This window comes from Thunnus maccoyii, chromosome 2 (assembly GCF_910596095.1).
Source record: "Thunnus maccoyii chromosome 2, fThuMac1.1, whole genome shotgun sequence".
Lineage (NCBI taxonomy): Eukaryota > Metazoa > Chordata > Actinopteri > Scombriformes > Scombridae > Thunnus > Thunnus maccoyii.
Genome location: NC_056534.1, coordinates 23,619,986 through 23,635,103, shown reverse-complemented (window position 1 = coordinate 23,635,103; position 15,118 = coordinate 23,619,986). Strand labels below are relative to the sequence as shown.

Sequence of the window (15,118 nt, the reverse complement as noted above, 5' to 3'; positions counted from 1 at the left end):
ACAAAATTCAGCAGAGTCTGTAATCATGAACAAACCTTTACATTATTATCAAGCCCAAACTTCTCCCTAACTTACTTTTCTGTTTACTGAACAGTAAACTGTGGTGATGTGTGTGGGAGTACGGACAGCAGTACTACACAGCAATATCAACCCCCACAGGGAATTTCTTTAATTAGGAAGAGATAAGATTAGGGGGCTGATTATGAAGCTCTTTAACGGCTGCCCAGCAACTTATCTGGTGGTAGTTTCGCCCCATTTGTACCAATGAGACCATAGGAATGAAAGCATGGGGGTTTTATCAGATGTCTGTGTGTGAGGTGTGTGTTTGTGTTGTTGTTGTTACTGTTGGGGCAGGGTGTTCAGCTGGTGTTGGGTGTTGAGTCATGACTACAGACATCAGTCATGTTAATCAGAGATTTTTGGGTAACATCAACATCTTCCTCATTAGATACCATCACATCTGTTCCAGGTGTGTCTGGGAGTGTGTGTATTTAAGGATGTGTGTGATGTCAATCTACTGGTGTTGATCTAAAAGAAGGATTATGTACATGTGTGTGTTTCTATCACCCTGTTCACACATACAGCTCACTTACTGTATCTCTTCTGATTTTATTAAGTCAGATGAACCAGATAGAGTGTAAAAGCAATCGAAACATGTGACAGCATACATGTGGTTTTACACAGACCTCGGCAGTTTTCAGCTAACAAACAGCAGAAAGGAGTAAGTTCTGTTGTTGTGTGCTTTGGCAGCCTTCCTTGCAAGATTATTTTTACTTCTTTTTATTCTCTGCAATTATAAAAACTGATCCAGACTTGCAGAAACACAACAACAATGTTCATGTGGCACTGCATGACACAGAGGAGCAGATGAAGCCTGTGGAGAAGCCACAGAGGAAAATGTCATTTGTGTGAATATGTTCTATGGAAATCTGACCCTTTCCATACCAAAAAATAAAATACTGCTTAGTGTTTGCTGCCTGATTTTTTACTGTATTTAAGCCATAACTGGACACTAATACTGTATTTTCTACTGAAACCTATGTTAATAATTACACACAATATCCTTTGTCATCAACTGTTTAATCAATCTATGATCAACCAAACTGTTTTATATCAAAAGGTGGATGAAACTGGAGTCAACCTTTTTCTCAAAGAGACACAAAGTTGACTCACTAACCGTAAAATGAGAATCATTACTTTATGTGTTTATAAAATGGCAAAACACATACAAATCTAACTGTGTGGCTGTGTACTACACTGATGCTCCTCTCTGACGCAACTAAATACAGAACCTTCATATTACCATGGGAACTAGGCAACTCAAATGTAATCCGGTTACCATAACGACCGAGTGATCTCTAACCAGCACTGTAATGTGATGTGTGAGAAGGAGAGGAGAAAACCTGTGAGGCTGAAGTCTCAATTTTCTCTACATTTAACAAATGTTAAATGTTTCTGTGTGCCAAGTTATCTTAACTCAAGGTTCACTTACTAGCTTTTTTTCGGAGCCTTTGACTGCATCTCACAGACTTTAGTCAATGGTTCTTTTTTTTTGGGGGGGGGGGGTGGGAGGGGGTGTGGGGGGGGTTAGTAAGGGTTGGTTGAAACTATAAACAGCAAAGCAGAAAGGTCAAATGAGAAAATTGTGGAGATCTTTGCCACAGTGGAATGCAACAGAAGAAAAGCATTGAAAGGAACATTTTCCAATTCCTAAATATATACAAGCACATTTTAGAAATACTAAAACATGGGACTGTTAAAAAAAAAAATCTCAGTACTTCTTTGTTGCACACTTTTGAAACATAACTTGCCACTTTTATTCATTTTTTCCAGAGACCTTGCCTGGACTGTAGAGTGTAGAGTCATACTGGTGCTGGTTTCATTAGCTCTTATTTCTGTGCTTATAGTATTCTAATACAAGTTAGACAGCGGCACAAAACTTACTTATCTTAATCTTATCCTTAAAAAGGTTAGCCACCAAAACATCTCCAGGCTCTCAAACAACTTACAGCTGTGTTGTCATGGTTACAGTAAAAGCAAATTCTGATTAATGAGCAGAGAATGGATGGATTTTTAATAATATTTTCCATTAAAATGTCCTTACAGCTTTTGTAATCACAGTGATTATCTGCTGGAGTGAACAGAGTTGAAAGCTCTAGTCCAAACAACCATGAATAATTTACCCAGAATACATAGCAAATTAGTCCTACTCAGGACAGTTTGCCACCCATGAACTCTTCTTCTATCTGAAGTTTGTCAGACCCACAGTCAAAGTCAAGAGCAGAAACTGGTCTAGTGTCTGTTGGTTTAAAACACTCTGCTTCTTCTACTAAAGATGTCTCTCTTTATGACTGAATCATTGGTGTTTTAACTGCCTGGCCTGTCTCACATTTTACACAATAGAGCGATTTCAAAAGGCTTGAGTCACTATAACATGTTTTCTTTATCCTTTGAAGGCAGACTTTAAGATTCCAGCCCTCTGAGCTGACATTCAGAGCACCAAAAACCAGGTCTAACAGGTTGAGAAATAATCCCTCCCTCACACTGCCATGATGAGTCAGACTGTCCATATACAATTGATGGGTAATGATGTTGACGTGGATGATTGGCTTGGATGGTGTAGAAGGATGTTCCTATTGTTTAACTTGAGCTTGCGTCGTTTGTTTTTACATATTTTCATAAAATGTTTCATGTATTTTATTATGTTGTATCTGCGTTATGCTTAGTGTGTGTTTGGCTGCGAGACATGTTTCCCCTTTGGGAACAATAAAATTAGAGTTAAACATCATTGCACAGTGGTGAATCTGGAAACAGGCTCTATCTCTTTGGATCTGAGGGACTGAGACTAAAACCTGACACAGTAAGTCAAACATCGTCTACATTTGGCTTTTATCTCCAGAATTAAGAAAATACACCAAACAATAAAAAGAGTCCAGGAATGTCGAGTACATCAGATATTAAGAGTTAGTGTAAGGTGGATTTGCTCTTGAAAGAATAGCGCTGCAGACAACGCACGCACACACACACACACCCCCACAGCACCAGCCGATGATGTACAATTATTTATCTTAACTGAATCTTAACTTAATCATGCACAAGTACATAAAACATATCCGAACTGTTCACTAGATAAAAAATGATAGCTACACTTAAAACACTAAAGCTCCGTCTTCGTCCTGAGTGTGCATAACACATACATACACACCGCCTGTGCTCTGAATCCTGACCAGATGTGCTCTTTGACCTCCACAGAGGAAAGAGGGAATATTACTGTGCACATACATTCTCTCTTTCTCTCCCTCTCTCTCTCTCACACACACACACACACACACACACACACACACACACACACACACACACACACACACACTCACTCACTCCCAGAATCCCTGGGGCGAGCGGTGGTGATGATGGTGTGATCAGTGAGGGAGGAACTGATCGTATATTTCACTCTAACAGCCTGTTTGTACAAGAGTGTCAGTACACTTTTAGCTGCTGATTGTATATATTATAGGTGAGTGTGTGTGTGTATATAGTCCCATTTACACATGCGACCCTGAACTTATCTAGATATTACCCTGAGGAGCTGTATGTGAGAGCGAAAAATGTCCGAATCAGTTGGAAAGGACATTAAACAGACTTTTAACCTGCCAGCTGCCTAGTATAAATTCCATGTAATGTTCGGCTGAGCCCATGTGTGAATACAGCAGGTCACTGTCCGAAGAATTCACAGCAAGCGAGTGTTGATGATGTTTCTATCAAACGACTGGCGTGAAACCAACCGGAAGAATACAAACATTCAAGCCTGTATATTGCTTTCCGCTTTTCCGTTAATATTGCGGATACGTTGAAGTACATGTAGTATTGATTCGTCCTTAGCCTCATCTGCCGTCTTCGATGTGTTGTAAACAAAACACTGATTTCATAGCATACTTTCTGAGTCGTGTCCTGCCTCCTGCACGCTCTACCCAGGCGCCACCCATCGCCTAAACCAAACAGAATATTTCCAGTAGGTGACAACGCGTCTGACACGGACAATCTCCCGATGTGTGCTACTTGTGGGAAAGAGCAACTCTGGACAATGACGGGGACTGATTCTCTTGCTAGTGAGTGAGAGAGAGAGAGAGTGTGTGTGTGTGTGTGTGTGAGAAACTCAAACTGTTAGTGGAAAGAGAAGGAAGTTAAGTCAGCACTGAGAGGGAAACCACACCAAAGAAAACTACCTCTGGAGATACAATGTGTGTACATTTCAGATGAGTTTTCTTACCCACCCGCACACGCACCCGCACACACACACACACACACACACACACACACACACACACACACACACACACACACCATCGTCACCTTTGCTTGTGGCTCCATTGTTCTCGTTGCTTCCCAGAGACGAGGAGCTGAGGCTTGTGGGTAATCCTTTAACAGGAAGCTTTGACGCACTGGGTGCAGCAGGTCGTCCCGCAGACCCTGATGGTGGCTGCTGATTGGCTGTCGATTTGGAGTTGGATGTTGCGGGGCCCGGGGCAGCCAATGCAGATGCTCGCTCTGTGGTGGTGCGAGGTTTAGGGATACCTGAAAGAGAGAGAGAGATAGAAAACCATGAATTGGCGTTATTCATCATTACAGGCCCAACACAGATTAACCATGAATTGGTGAGGATTATGGGTACTTTAGTTGTTAAGAAAATGTATGAGTGTGACAATTAAATGATTATTGTTCAACACAGATAGAAAACATCCACAATCATCAATGACAGCAGTCATAATATTAGGCCTTGGTCCTATTATATCTCTATAACAATTGTTTAAAAAAAAAAAAGAAGCTGAATCTAGCCTTTCAGATGTGTCATTCATATTTCAAGGCAAACAAGACAACTTTAACCCAGCAAAATGCTAAATTTCCATCTATAACTCAAAGTCTTCAAAAAAGTACTGAATGGGTCTTTTGTGGGTATCCAGAGAACTTAAGCAGCAGCAGAGACTGAAGTTCTTATGGAAATGTACAACACAACGTCTCAAACTCTCATCATTTTTGTGGACTGAATCACACATTCTTTCCTAAGAGCAAAGGAGAATTAATTCCCCCTGAGAGCCATGATGCCTTCCTCTTCACACCAAACCAGGGACATGAGATGCTAGGAAGTGAGTGAGAGTGTGTGTGTGTGTGTGTGTGTGTGTGTGTGTGTGTGTGTGTGTGTGTGTGTGTGTGAGAGTGAGAGAGAGAGAGTGCGTGTATGTATGTCAGTGAACGAGCCAGTGGGTTTGAGTGGGTGAGGTAAGGACAAAAGACTGCGACAAAAGAAAAGGCAGAAAGAGACGAACAAAAGCGCGACAAACAAACAGAGATCTCTATTTCACTGTTAATAGATGAGAAAATAGTCAGTAAAATAATTCATGTGTCCATGATGCAGATCCACAATCTCCCACCTCTGAAGTGTGTTTAACTTTCTGACTTAAAGAAAAAAGATTTTGGTGTCTTCAAATTTCATTCGGGAATCATTCAGTATTCTGGGATAAACCTTATGAGCAGACACTGTGACACGTTACAGTTTAAGGACTAACTATCTTCACATAGGAACAGGACTTCAACAGTCGTCTGCAGTGACAGGACCCTAAATCACAGCTCTTCTATCTGAAGCATGAGAATAAATCTCATCTAATATTAGACATTTAGACTCTCCGTGCCTATTCTCAAAGTTGACGTGAGGCTGAAACTGTCCCTGCGCCTATTTAAACACACGGGCCTATGGACATACTGATGACTATACTGTATAAGGTGAGATATACAGTAAGTCATCCTCCCTCTCTTTGGATTTCAAGGGAGTCTCACTGTGTTGCAGAATCATTTTCTCCTAAATGGCACATTTACACATATTGATATTTTGTGCATATGCTGTAAATTCATTTAATTCATATATTTGTATTCAATACAGTCGCTTTTGTATGTTTAAAACTAAAACTGCTCTACTATTTCTATCTTATTTTTGTTGCTGCGCTATAACAACCTCATTTATCCACAGAGATTATTAAAGTTTCATTCAAAACTTCACAGACTTTCTCACAAACATTGGTCTTGTCTGGCAAAGATGGAGAGAGAGAGGGAGAGAGAGAGAGAGAGAGAGAAAGCCTCACAAAGAATTGCAAAAAAAAAAAGGGTTGTTATAAAGAGAGGGAAAAGGGTTTACATGTGTTCACCACAATTACATTACCTCACATTAACAGACACACACACACACAGAGTCTCTGTTGATGAAGGTAGAGCAGCAGTAAAACTTGTACTGAGACTGAAGCCAGCAGGAAACATCTGGCTTCGTTTGGTTTCAGTTCTGATGAAACGCCAGCCAGAGGAAAGCAGCTGGATTCTGTTACCTAAGAAATCAATGTTTGTTAAGAGCTGGCTCACTATAGATCTGCCTCGTGCTTACTGTTGATACACAAAAACACACATGTACACATAAAAAAACACACTATTCAGGTCCTTTAAGTGACCTAATTAAATTAACCTCATTTTAACCATAAACTCAAGACCAAACTCTAACTTAGCACCTGAGTCTAAAGAATCAGCAGCTGAGCGACATTACAATGCGAGAAACCGAACATTTCTGCTTATTGTTTGTCTCCCGAGTTTATTTTTGAAACAGCGTAGCTCGTAAATGCTTCTAAACGGCCTCAAATGTCAGTTGCCCGAGCCGACGCAGGCACATAAACACAATAACGAGATTTTGATAATTCAAGTATGTCCTGCTCTCAACTGCATGACCCTGGCATACTTATGTAACTTCCACAAAAATATAAAAGGGAGCTAAATATTCAGTGTGATGCTGCTACCATTATTGGTACAAACAACTATTTCATTCAACATTACAACACCAAGTTATCAATTCTATCATATTCAGAGAAGACTGTCATATTCCCATTATTCTGTGGTCTGTGGATCATAATAATTGGTTTGAGAATTCATTGGAGCAAATGCAAACTGCTTCGACGTAAATACTGGTTATGTGCAGAGAGCCCAGTATTTGTATCTGTATTTGTTGAGGCAGCTAAATTATTTGTATTTGTATTCAAATAAAAGTCGAAAGAGGCTTAAAAATCCTGTTATTATGCTTTTAAGTTTAGAAAATTAAAGTGTTAGAATAAGTGTTCATGAATAAACAACCTAGCAGGTGGATGTGTCTCCACTCGTTGAGACCTGCTGATAGATGTAACAACAGAGCAGAGGAAGAAAGACTGAGATAGCGATGTAACCGACCTACGTGCTGGTATTTGACATGGGTGTTTTTTTCTTCCCGAAAACAAATCATTTTTTAAAATATTTGTATTAAACAAATATTCATAAAAAAAACCCACTATTTGTGCTTTGCCGAATAACGTATTTGTATTCGGGCACACCCCTAGTAAATACTCCTGCTCTGAGGATATCAGCCCCCTGCTTTCTAACAATATCATGTGCAACATGACTAGTGCTGCGCGTTGTTGTCACTCAACAGTTCACTGTTGTGGAGTACCTAACCACACTCAAACTCAAAAGTGAAAGCATGAATCAGCACAGTGAACAGGAGACACAACTATAAGGGTTAGGGTCCATGTGGTCAAACGGCAAACACCGAACTGTTCAAGTTAACTGCAAAGCGCGCATCTGCATCTCATCACTTGACAGATAAGTAAACCAACGAGATAATCTACTGTATTGGAAAGGGTTGTACTGCTAAAGCGAGACCTGACCCCAAACTGACCCCCTGATAAATGTGGGCTGGTCAGGTTGCCATCATTTTGGAGACTTTTCTTTATCTTACAAGGAGATTTAACTGTAAAGAGATTAAACCTGGAATGGAAAATATTTGTAAGTAATCTGGTCAAGACCAAATTCAAAATGGCCAAATGCTGAGACACACACACACACACACACACACACATATATTCAAAAGAATCCATTGATGGCGATCTTAGTCTGAGGTCAAGAGGCATCCGTTTGTTCCTGTGTATCAGCAAAGAGGACAGACCGTCTTTTGTCCATCAGAATGTGACCTTTATGAGGAGAAAGATCTGGTTTGACACACACACATACATTTCACCCACAGACACACACAATATGCACATAAGTATTTTCCGCTATGTAAATGACACACTGCAGCTCAGTGATTATGAAAAACAAGGGTCAAGTTACACATGCACACACACACACACACACAAACAAACACACAAACACAAGAGTGGAATTACAAGCCACTTGACACCAGACAGTGGACACCATGTTTAAGTTGAGTGTCTCAACAGTGTCTCATCACCAGCAGCACACACACACACACACACACACACACACACACACACACACACAGAGTTAAGGCAACAATATCAGGATGTGACTGACATGACGCGAACAGTCCTCCCCATTTCACCATTCAATTCAAATCACTTTGCTGGTACACACACACACACAATGCGACAGACAGGAAACAAACAGCAGCCTGAAATTCCCTGGAGAAAAAAAAAAGAGAAAAAGAGGAGAAAAACAAAAAGAGAGGATGACGGAGAAAAAGGGAAAAAAGCATGAAAGAGAAAAATGTTACCCATGTGTTCTTTAACTTCCTCTGAAGACAAACAGGGAAGTCGAGGGTACAATTAGTCTGCATACACACAAACACACACACACACACACAAACAGAGTCCTAGTGTCCAGTTATAGTTGGTGAACTGCAGTATAAATGCAGACAGAGATTAAAGATAAAGATTTAAAGACAGAGAGTTCTGCTCTTATGCAACACTGCAGTTAAAACGCACATGAGCAGGAGGCGAACTTAATTCACCAGCTGCGCACACACACACACACACACACTTACAGCAGACATTAACAGAACATGCCTGTCCGTCAGCAACTTGCTCACTGTATGTGACAAAGTGTGGAAATCGCACAACGGTGTGTGTGTGTTAGGGCCTGCCAAACAGTGTGTATGTGTGGTGTGGTGGTATGTGGAAGGCATTTTAACTCGCAGCCCTGCCGTGTCAGCCTGCTCATTTCCTGAGTCTGCTGCAGAGACGAACCAGAATTTTTCTTCCATTACACACACACACATACACATACACACACACACCGACTGACACATGAGTCTGCATGCCTGGAAGGTAGAGAGAGAGTCTTCACATAGAAAAGCTGAGAAGTGTGTTGTTGAGAAGTGCACGTGCAGCATGCTGTTGTGTGTTTATGTTTTAGGTTTCATGAAGTAAATGTGTGTGTGTACTGAAATGGTTCATGTTTGTGTGTCTCTACATAAAGACATGTTGACTCACCCTGGCTCTGACTTAGGCTCTGTCTCACTCTCGTTGGAGATCCACCCCCGGTGCTCTGTCCACCCTCTCCCAACTTGGAGACATCAGTCTGGGCTTGCCTGGGCCCAGAGCTCCCCTGTCCTGGAGGTCCAGTCCCTGAGCCTGGAGGTGGAGCTGGTTCTGAGGGCCCCTTATCCGCTCTGGTGCCTCTCGCCTGCTGCCTGGCATTGGGCCCCAGCTTGGAGGAGACTTTCTGTAGGAAGAGCTGACGTTTAGTGACAGAGTCCCAGCCAAGGGGCCCCAGCTCGGAGCTGCGCACCGAGACCATGGTGTTAGCCATTCCCCGCTCAGAGTCAGAAATGTGGACAGAGGGAAGCGAGGGAGGCAGTGAAGGAGCAGAGGGGAGGAGTGAGGGAGAGAGTGTGTGTGTTGAGACGAGGGGAGGAGGAAAAGAGAGAGAAGGAAAGAGGGGGAGGAGGGAAAATTGGGAGTGTGCTACAACCACAAGAGGGGTAAAAAAAAAAAAAATTGCTATTGTGTTGTACATTCCCCTTGAGAATCCAGGCTCTGACCAGGCCAATTTTTTTCTCTCTGGCTCTTACCCCCACCCCCACCCCTCCATGTTCCTCCCCCTCTGACTCTATAAACACCAGCACACATGGAGTGAGTTTGTGGATGAGGGTCTGGCGTCTGTCTCTGTCTTTTCAGAGGAAAGACTCAACTTATAGAAACTCTTCTCAGTTGTCATTGCTCAGCTATTTGTGCTAACAGAGTGGTCAGGGACTTTGGAAAGTGAGGAAAAATGTTGTTTCTGTCAGATTTCTTGTACTATCAATCCAACATGGATTCATTTCTACAGATTTTCTTGTCAGATTGTTCACAAGTCGATTCTTATGTCAACTCCAGGAACTGCAAGGATTTGCAGATAAGATCCTTGATGCGCTTATGTTGTCATTCAGAAACTTTTTTGCCCTATCACCTTCACCTCCTCACCCAAAATCACAGAGTAGCAAACACAGAGCTTATTCAGAAAAGATGAAACACTTCAGAGTGTTCTTGTAGCTTATGGCCTCCTCGACCTTTCAGCCAAGCCAAGAGGCTGAGTCCATGGATTACTGAAGCATACCAATACAGACTAAATCATGTGTTGACATGCTAGCTGGCAACTCGACTAGGCCTAACTGATGCTCTGTTTGGTGATATTAAATAATACAGGATGAAGAGTGAAAGTCTATGATTTAGTTTATAATTTGTTTGAATATCAATAAAAATAAATGGTTTAGTTTGAGTTGTCCACCATGTAGACATCTTAACACATGCCGCATCACATGTGAATATCATATCATCATGGATGACATTATCAGTGTGCATAACTAAGCGAGGTAGATATTATGTTTTGTTGATCCTAACTTCCTGAAAATGTCCTTGTTTGACCTTAATCACAACCTTTCAGAACATCTTGTCTTCCACAGCAGTTTTTGTACATGTTTGTCTCTAATGTACATGTATAGGCTGCTCTGTGTGCGTGTAGCACAGTTGACGTGTTTTAAACACACCCTATGCTGAGAGAACCCCTGAGGCTGCCCATGAGAGAATATGCTAGGGCAGGTTTAAAACCTGTCACTGGCTCACTAAATCTTTAAAAACACATACCAAAGAAAGAGCACACATACTGTACACCTACCACTCCCTCATTTAAAAACACCCTGCACTCTTTAAATTACACTGACTTTGTCTCCTGTGTATGTAAATGTTGGTAAACAACAACAACAACACTGCTAAGGGCATCAGACGGTTAAAGCTCAATGCCATTTAACAAAAAGCAGATTTGCATGAGAACATTATTCATTTAATTTTCCAGGCTTGAAATATAATTTCCATAATTATTGCATCCTACTTACCTCTGACCTGCAAATGTTATCGAAAATGTTCGACTCCAGTGTACTCGGCTCGAGCACATACCATTTAACTTCAATTTAGCTGCAAAACCGGAACTTATAAATGATACTCAGATTTGCAACAACCTGGGCTCATATTAAAAAGTAATCATGCTGGAGTAGGGAGGCACGATATTATCGGCACGTCATCGGTATAGGCCAATAAAAACTCTAAAATGAAATGCAGAACCGGGGCTAACATTAGGGGCTAGCCTCCCAGCTAACATTAGCCCTGGCTCTCCATGTGGATCCAACCGGAGCACTGAGCCCCGGTTTGTTATTCAGGTTAAAGTGGGAAGAAGCAGCTGATCCGACGGGCAGGGGGGGGATCTTTTTGGTTCACGACGGCAGTTGGCAACCAGCGTATTAGGCGCATTCCCGCCACCTTCTGCTCCGGAGTGTGGACCAGAGATTAATTCTCATTAAAGTTTTAAGGCTTCCTTCATATATTGTCTTTCTTGATCATACTTTGTACAATCTATGCTAGCATGTATAATAGTCTCCTCAGCCATCTGGAAAAAAATATGTGCATGTATCGGTATCGGCAATCGGCCACAGTGAGTTGGGAATATCGGCATATCGGCAAAAAATCCAATATCGTGTCTCCCTATGCTGGAGAATATTTTTATGTCCAATTATACATTACTAACAGACCCAATAAACCCAGTGACCCCCCCCCCCACACACACATACACACACTCTCAACTACCAGGTTCTCTCATCAATGATATGTTCCAGCTGATGGCAACACTTATTACTTATTACTCTATTTCACAATGACTATAATGCATAACCTGCATCTTAAGTCAGATCTGTTTCCTGGTTGTTGTTGGCATTTGAATGCAAAAAAACATCATTTTAATATCTCATCTGTGACTTAACACACAAGCCTGAGGCAATGGAGGTTTAAACATACTCAGACAGGCTCATAGTACTCACCCGGCTAGGAGTCCTTGTTTTCTCCACAGCTGACTCTGTCGGTAAAGCCTTTCCAGTACCCTCCCTTTGATCCTCCACAGACTCTTCACCAGCAGCTTCACTTGGATGTTTGTTCTCCACGGTATCAGGCACCTCCTGGACAGCCTTCCTGGGTGTGTCCTGGGGTCCTTCTTCAGCCACCTCTGAGCCCAGTGAGCTGGTCGAGGTTGAAAGTGTTCGACTGACGGTCACACTCTTCTTCTCTGGCTGAGCAGAGTCGTTGGCTGCTGTCTTGTGGCTGGTTTTGAGGTTACAGCTCCTTCCTCTGATGGGTTTCAGTACCACGGCCACTTTGACCGGAGATGACCTTTGCCTTTTACCCCCGTCGTTAGAAAGCACTTCTTCCTTCCTAGGAACAGCTTTCTTTCCGTTAGCTGGAGCAGGTTTGTTCTGCTGAGAAGAAGAAAGAGGTTTAGAATTACGAATGTTGCAGTAAAGACAACTATACAATGCCTGGTACATGTAAGCTTTTCAATAATACTACAGTACCTGGCCATGTGGTTTAGGGGGGGACGAGGTGGAACGAGATCCAACTTTAGCCTTGACATTTTTTAGGTCCAGTTTGGAAACTCTCTTTGCCTCAAGACTGGAGGTTTTGATGGCTGTGGAAGCCGCAGTCTTGGGGGCAGCTGAAGTCACAGCGGTTGGTTTGGTTTTTGCTGCTCTGGCTGGCTGGCTAGTATTGGAGTTGGCGGGTTTGGAGCTCACCGCATATCTTTCAGCTTCCTCAGGCGGGGGAATGGTGACTTCTTTAGCATCTTGAACTGGATTGGTAGAAGAGTGAGTAGAAGGTGATATCTGGGTGGGTTCACTAAGGTCCTCAGAAGCAGAAGGCTCTGTCTGGCTTTTCCCAGGTGAATCCAGAGGACAGGCGACCTCGGCTACTTCTAACACCTGCTCTGACCTCTTGTCATCGGCTACACTCGCAGCTACAGCCCCCTCTGTCTGGAGCTCAGTCGTCATAGCGGAGTCACCTGGGTTCAGCGGGCCTTCGCTAGACTGACTGCTCGAGCTTGTAAGGATCATGCCGGTTCTCCGCACATCCACGTCAGAGCTCACTGACAGAAACAAAGCTTCCTCTTCATCGTCATCTTCAGGGATTTCTGTTGCATCTGAATCAGGAGTTAAGGAGCCACGTCTTCTCCCATTGCTGCTTCCACTGCTGAGGTCATGATTATTACCACGGCTACCGCCATGTGTCGTTAAGGACAGGGCCAGTGTCAGGTTGTCATTGTCGTTCCAGGTGTCTTGGTGGTATTCGCTGCTGTTGGCGTCCAGGTAAACAGATGTAGAGTTGTCGTTGGATTCTGACAGTTCTGTCACCGTCTGCATCTTTCCCACTGAGACATCATCATTACCATCTTGTTTATTTTCCTCCTCTTGTGACCATTTTGAAATGACAATATCTGTCATTTCATCCGTTTTGGTCATAACTGTCGTCAACAGAGTGACCTCAAGCATGTCATAATCCTGCGGGCTGTCAGTCCGGCCACCACTGAGGCTGCTCAGACTCCGCAGTGACTCAGGAGACAATTCCCCCAGGCAGGAGGAGGAGGAGGAGGAGGATGAAGAAGAGGAAATTGAGAAAGCATTCCCATTGTGGTCTCCTGCACTGTGAAGAGGAAGCGTCATGCTGGACCCGCTCTTCCCCCCGACAGAGAAGATGTCACTAGGCTTAGAAACACTCATCTTCAGGTCAGGAAGGCCGAGAGTCAGTCGCTCTGTACAATGTTGTAACTTTCTTCTGATCTGTGATGTGCAGGCTTTTACTTGACCATCGGCCTTCTCATGCTGGTTGTGGAAAAAAAAAGACAAATGCTATTTACAGAATGATAATTTGAGCTTTACTCCTGAACCTTTTTATACGCTTTATATTGAGATTTGATAAAATGTCCATCCATTCTCCGTAGGGCAGAGTTGGCAGTTTTTCCAATCCATGTTCCCATAATATCTTTAGTATGTCACAGAGTTGCAGTCCATCCACTTATATAATTTAAACAGAGCTCAAAAATGCTGCGGTATTTCCAAAAGGGCTGCAAGTCATCGCTTCCTTGTCAAATGCAGAACTGTAATTTAGAAAAGTATCCACTTATGGGCCCTGTGACTGATCCTTCTATCCTATTTGAAGACACGATGCAAAATTTTTTGGGACTCTGTTGTTCAAAACATCTGAAAAATAGCAAAAGAAAGGAAAAATAAAAGTTAAAGACAAGCACGTTTCATAAAAAACCAACATATCAATCAATCAATTGACTTAATGTCATTTCTACAGTCATTGCCTTGTCATCATGAAACAAATTCAGCCATCTGCTGGTTCCCTATTGGATCATATCAAGCCTGTTGCAAGGAATCTTGACATTTGGTTTGATAGTAATTTAATCATGTTTTTATCATCTTGGAAATATTAAAATACGATCTATATTAACTTTTAAAGACACAGAGACCATTTTACATGCCTTCTTCTCATCACGCCTGGATTATTGCAACAGCCTTTTTACTTGCCTGAACCAAAAATCTATTGATCGACTCCAGACTGTACAGAACTGAGCTGCCAGGCTTTTAACCAGAACCAAGACATGATCACATCACTCCTGTTTTAGCCTCTTTACACTGGCTCCCAGTGTGTTTTACAATTGATTTTAAAGATCTTACTGATTACTGCCTGCTATAGCTCTGATGCAGTGTCTCGTCTACCGTACCAGCTGGTACGTTGAGATCCTCAGGCAGAGGTCTTTTATCTGTTCCAGAACTAAAGGGGACAGAGCGTTTGCAGTCAGGGCCCCGAGGCTCTCAGGGTCAGCTCAGTCAGTGATTTCTTCTTAAAACATACTTCCATCAGAGAGCCTTTCCTGATTTTAATCTTTGAACTGTCTTTTATTTATTTCTTGTTTTTTTCTTACACTGAACTGGTTTTTATACACTAAATAGTTTTTTATC

At 42.3% G+C, this 15,118-nt stretch overlaps 1 protein-coding gene across 7 annotated transcripts in view; it reads right to left on the bottom strand.

Moving 5' to 3' along the window:
- The window catches only part of LOC121908717 (microtubule-associated tumor suppressor 1 homolog), a 69,738-nt gene that overhangs the window by 31,763 nt on the left and 22,857 nt on the right, over window positions 1-15,118 (bottom strand). For 6 of the 7 annotated variants that reach the window (XM_042428986.1, XM_042428961.1, XM_042428976.1 and 3 more), the window contains 4 exons: window positions 12,671-14,350; window positions 12,143-12,574; window positions 9,288-9,519; window positions 4,351-4,572 (listed from right to left, as the gene is read on the bottom strand). In XM_042428986.1, coding sequence (XP_042284920.1) covers window positions 4,351-4,572; window positions 9,288-9,519; window positions 12,143-12,574; window positions 12,671-13,870 — 2,086 coding nt within the window. In that variant the 5' untranslated portion in view covers window positions 13,871-14,350. The remainder of the gene's footprint in view (window positions 1-4,350; window positions 4,573-9,287; window positions 9,520-12,142; window positions 12,575-12,670; window positions 14,351-15,118) is intronic. The other variant, XM_042429002.1, reaches the window with a different exon arrangement.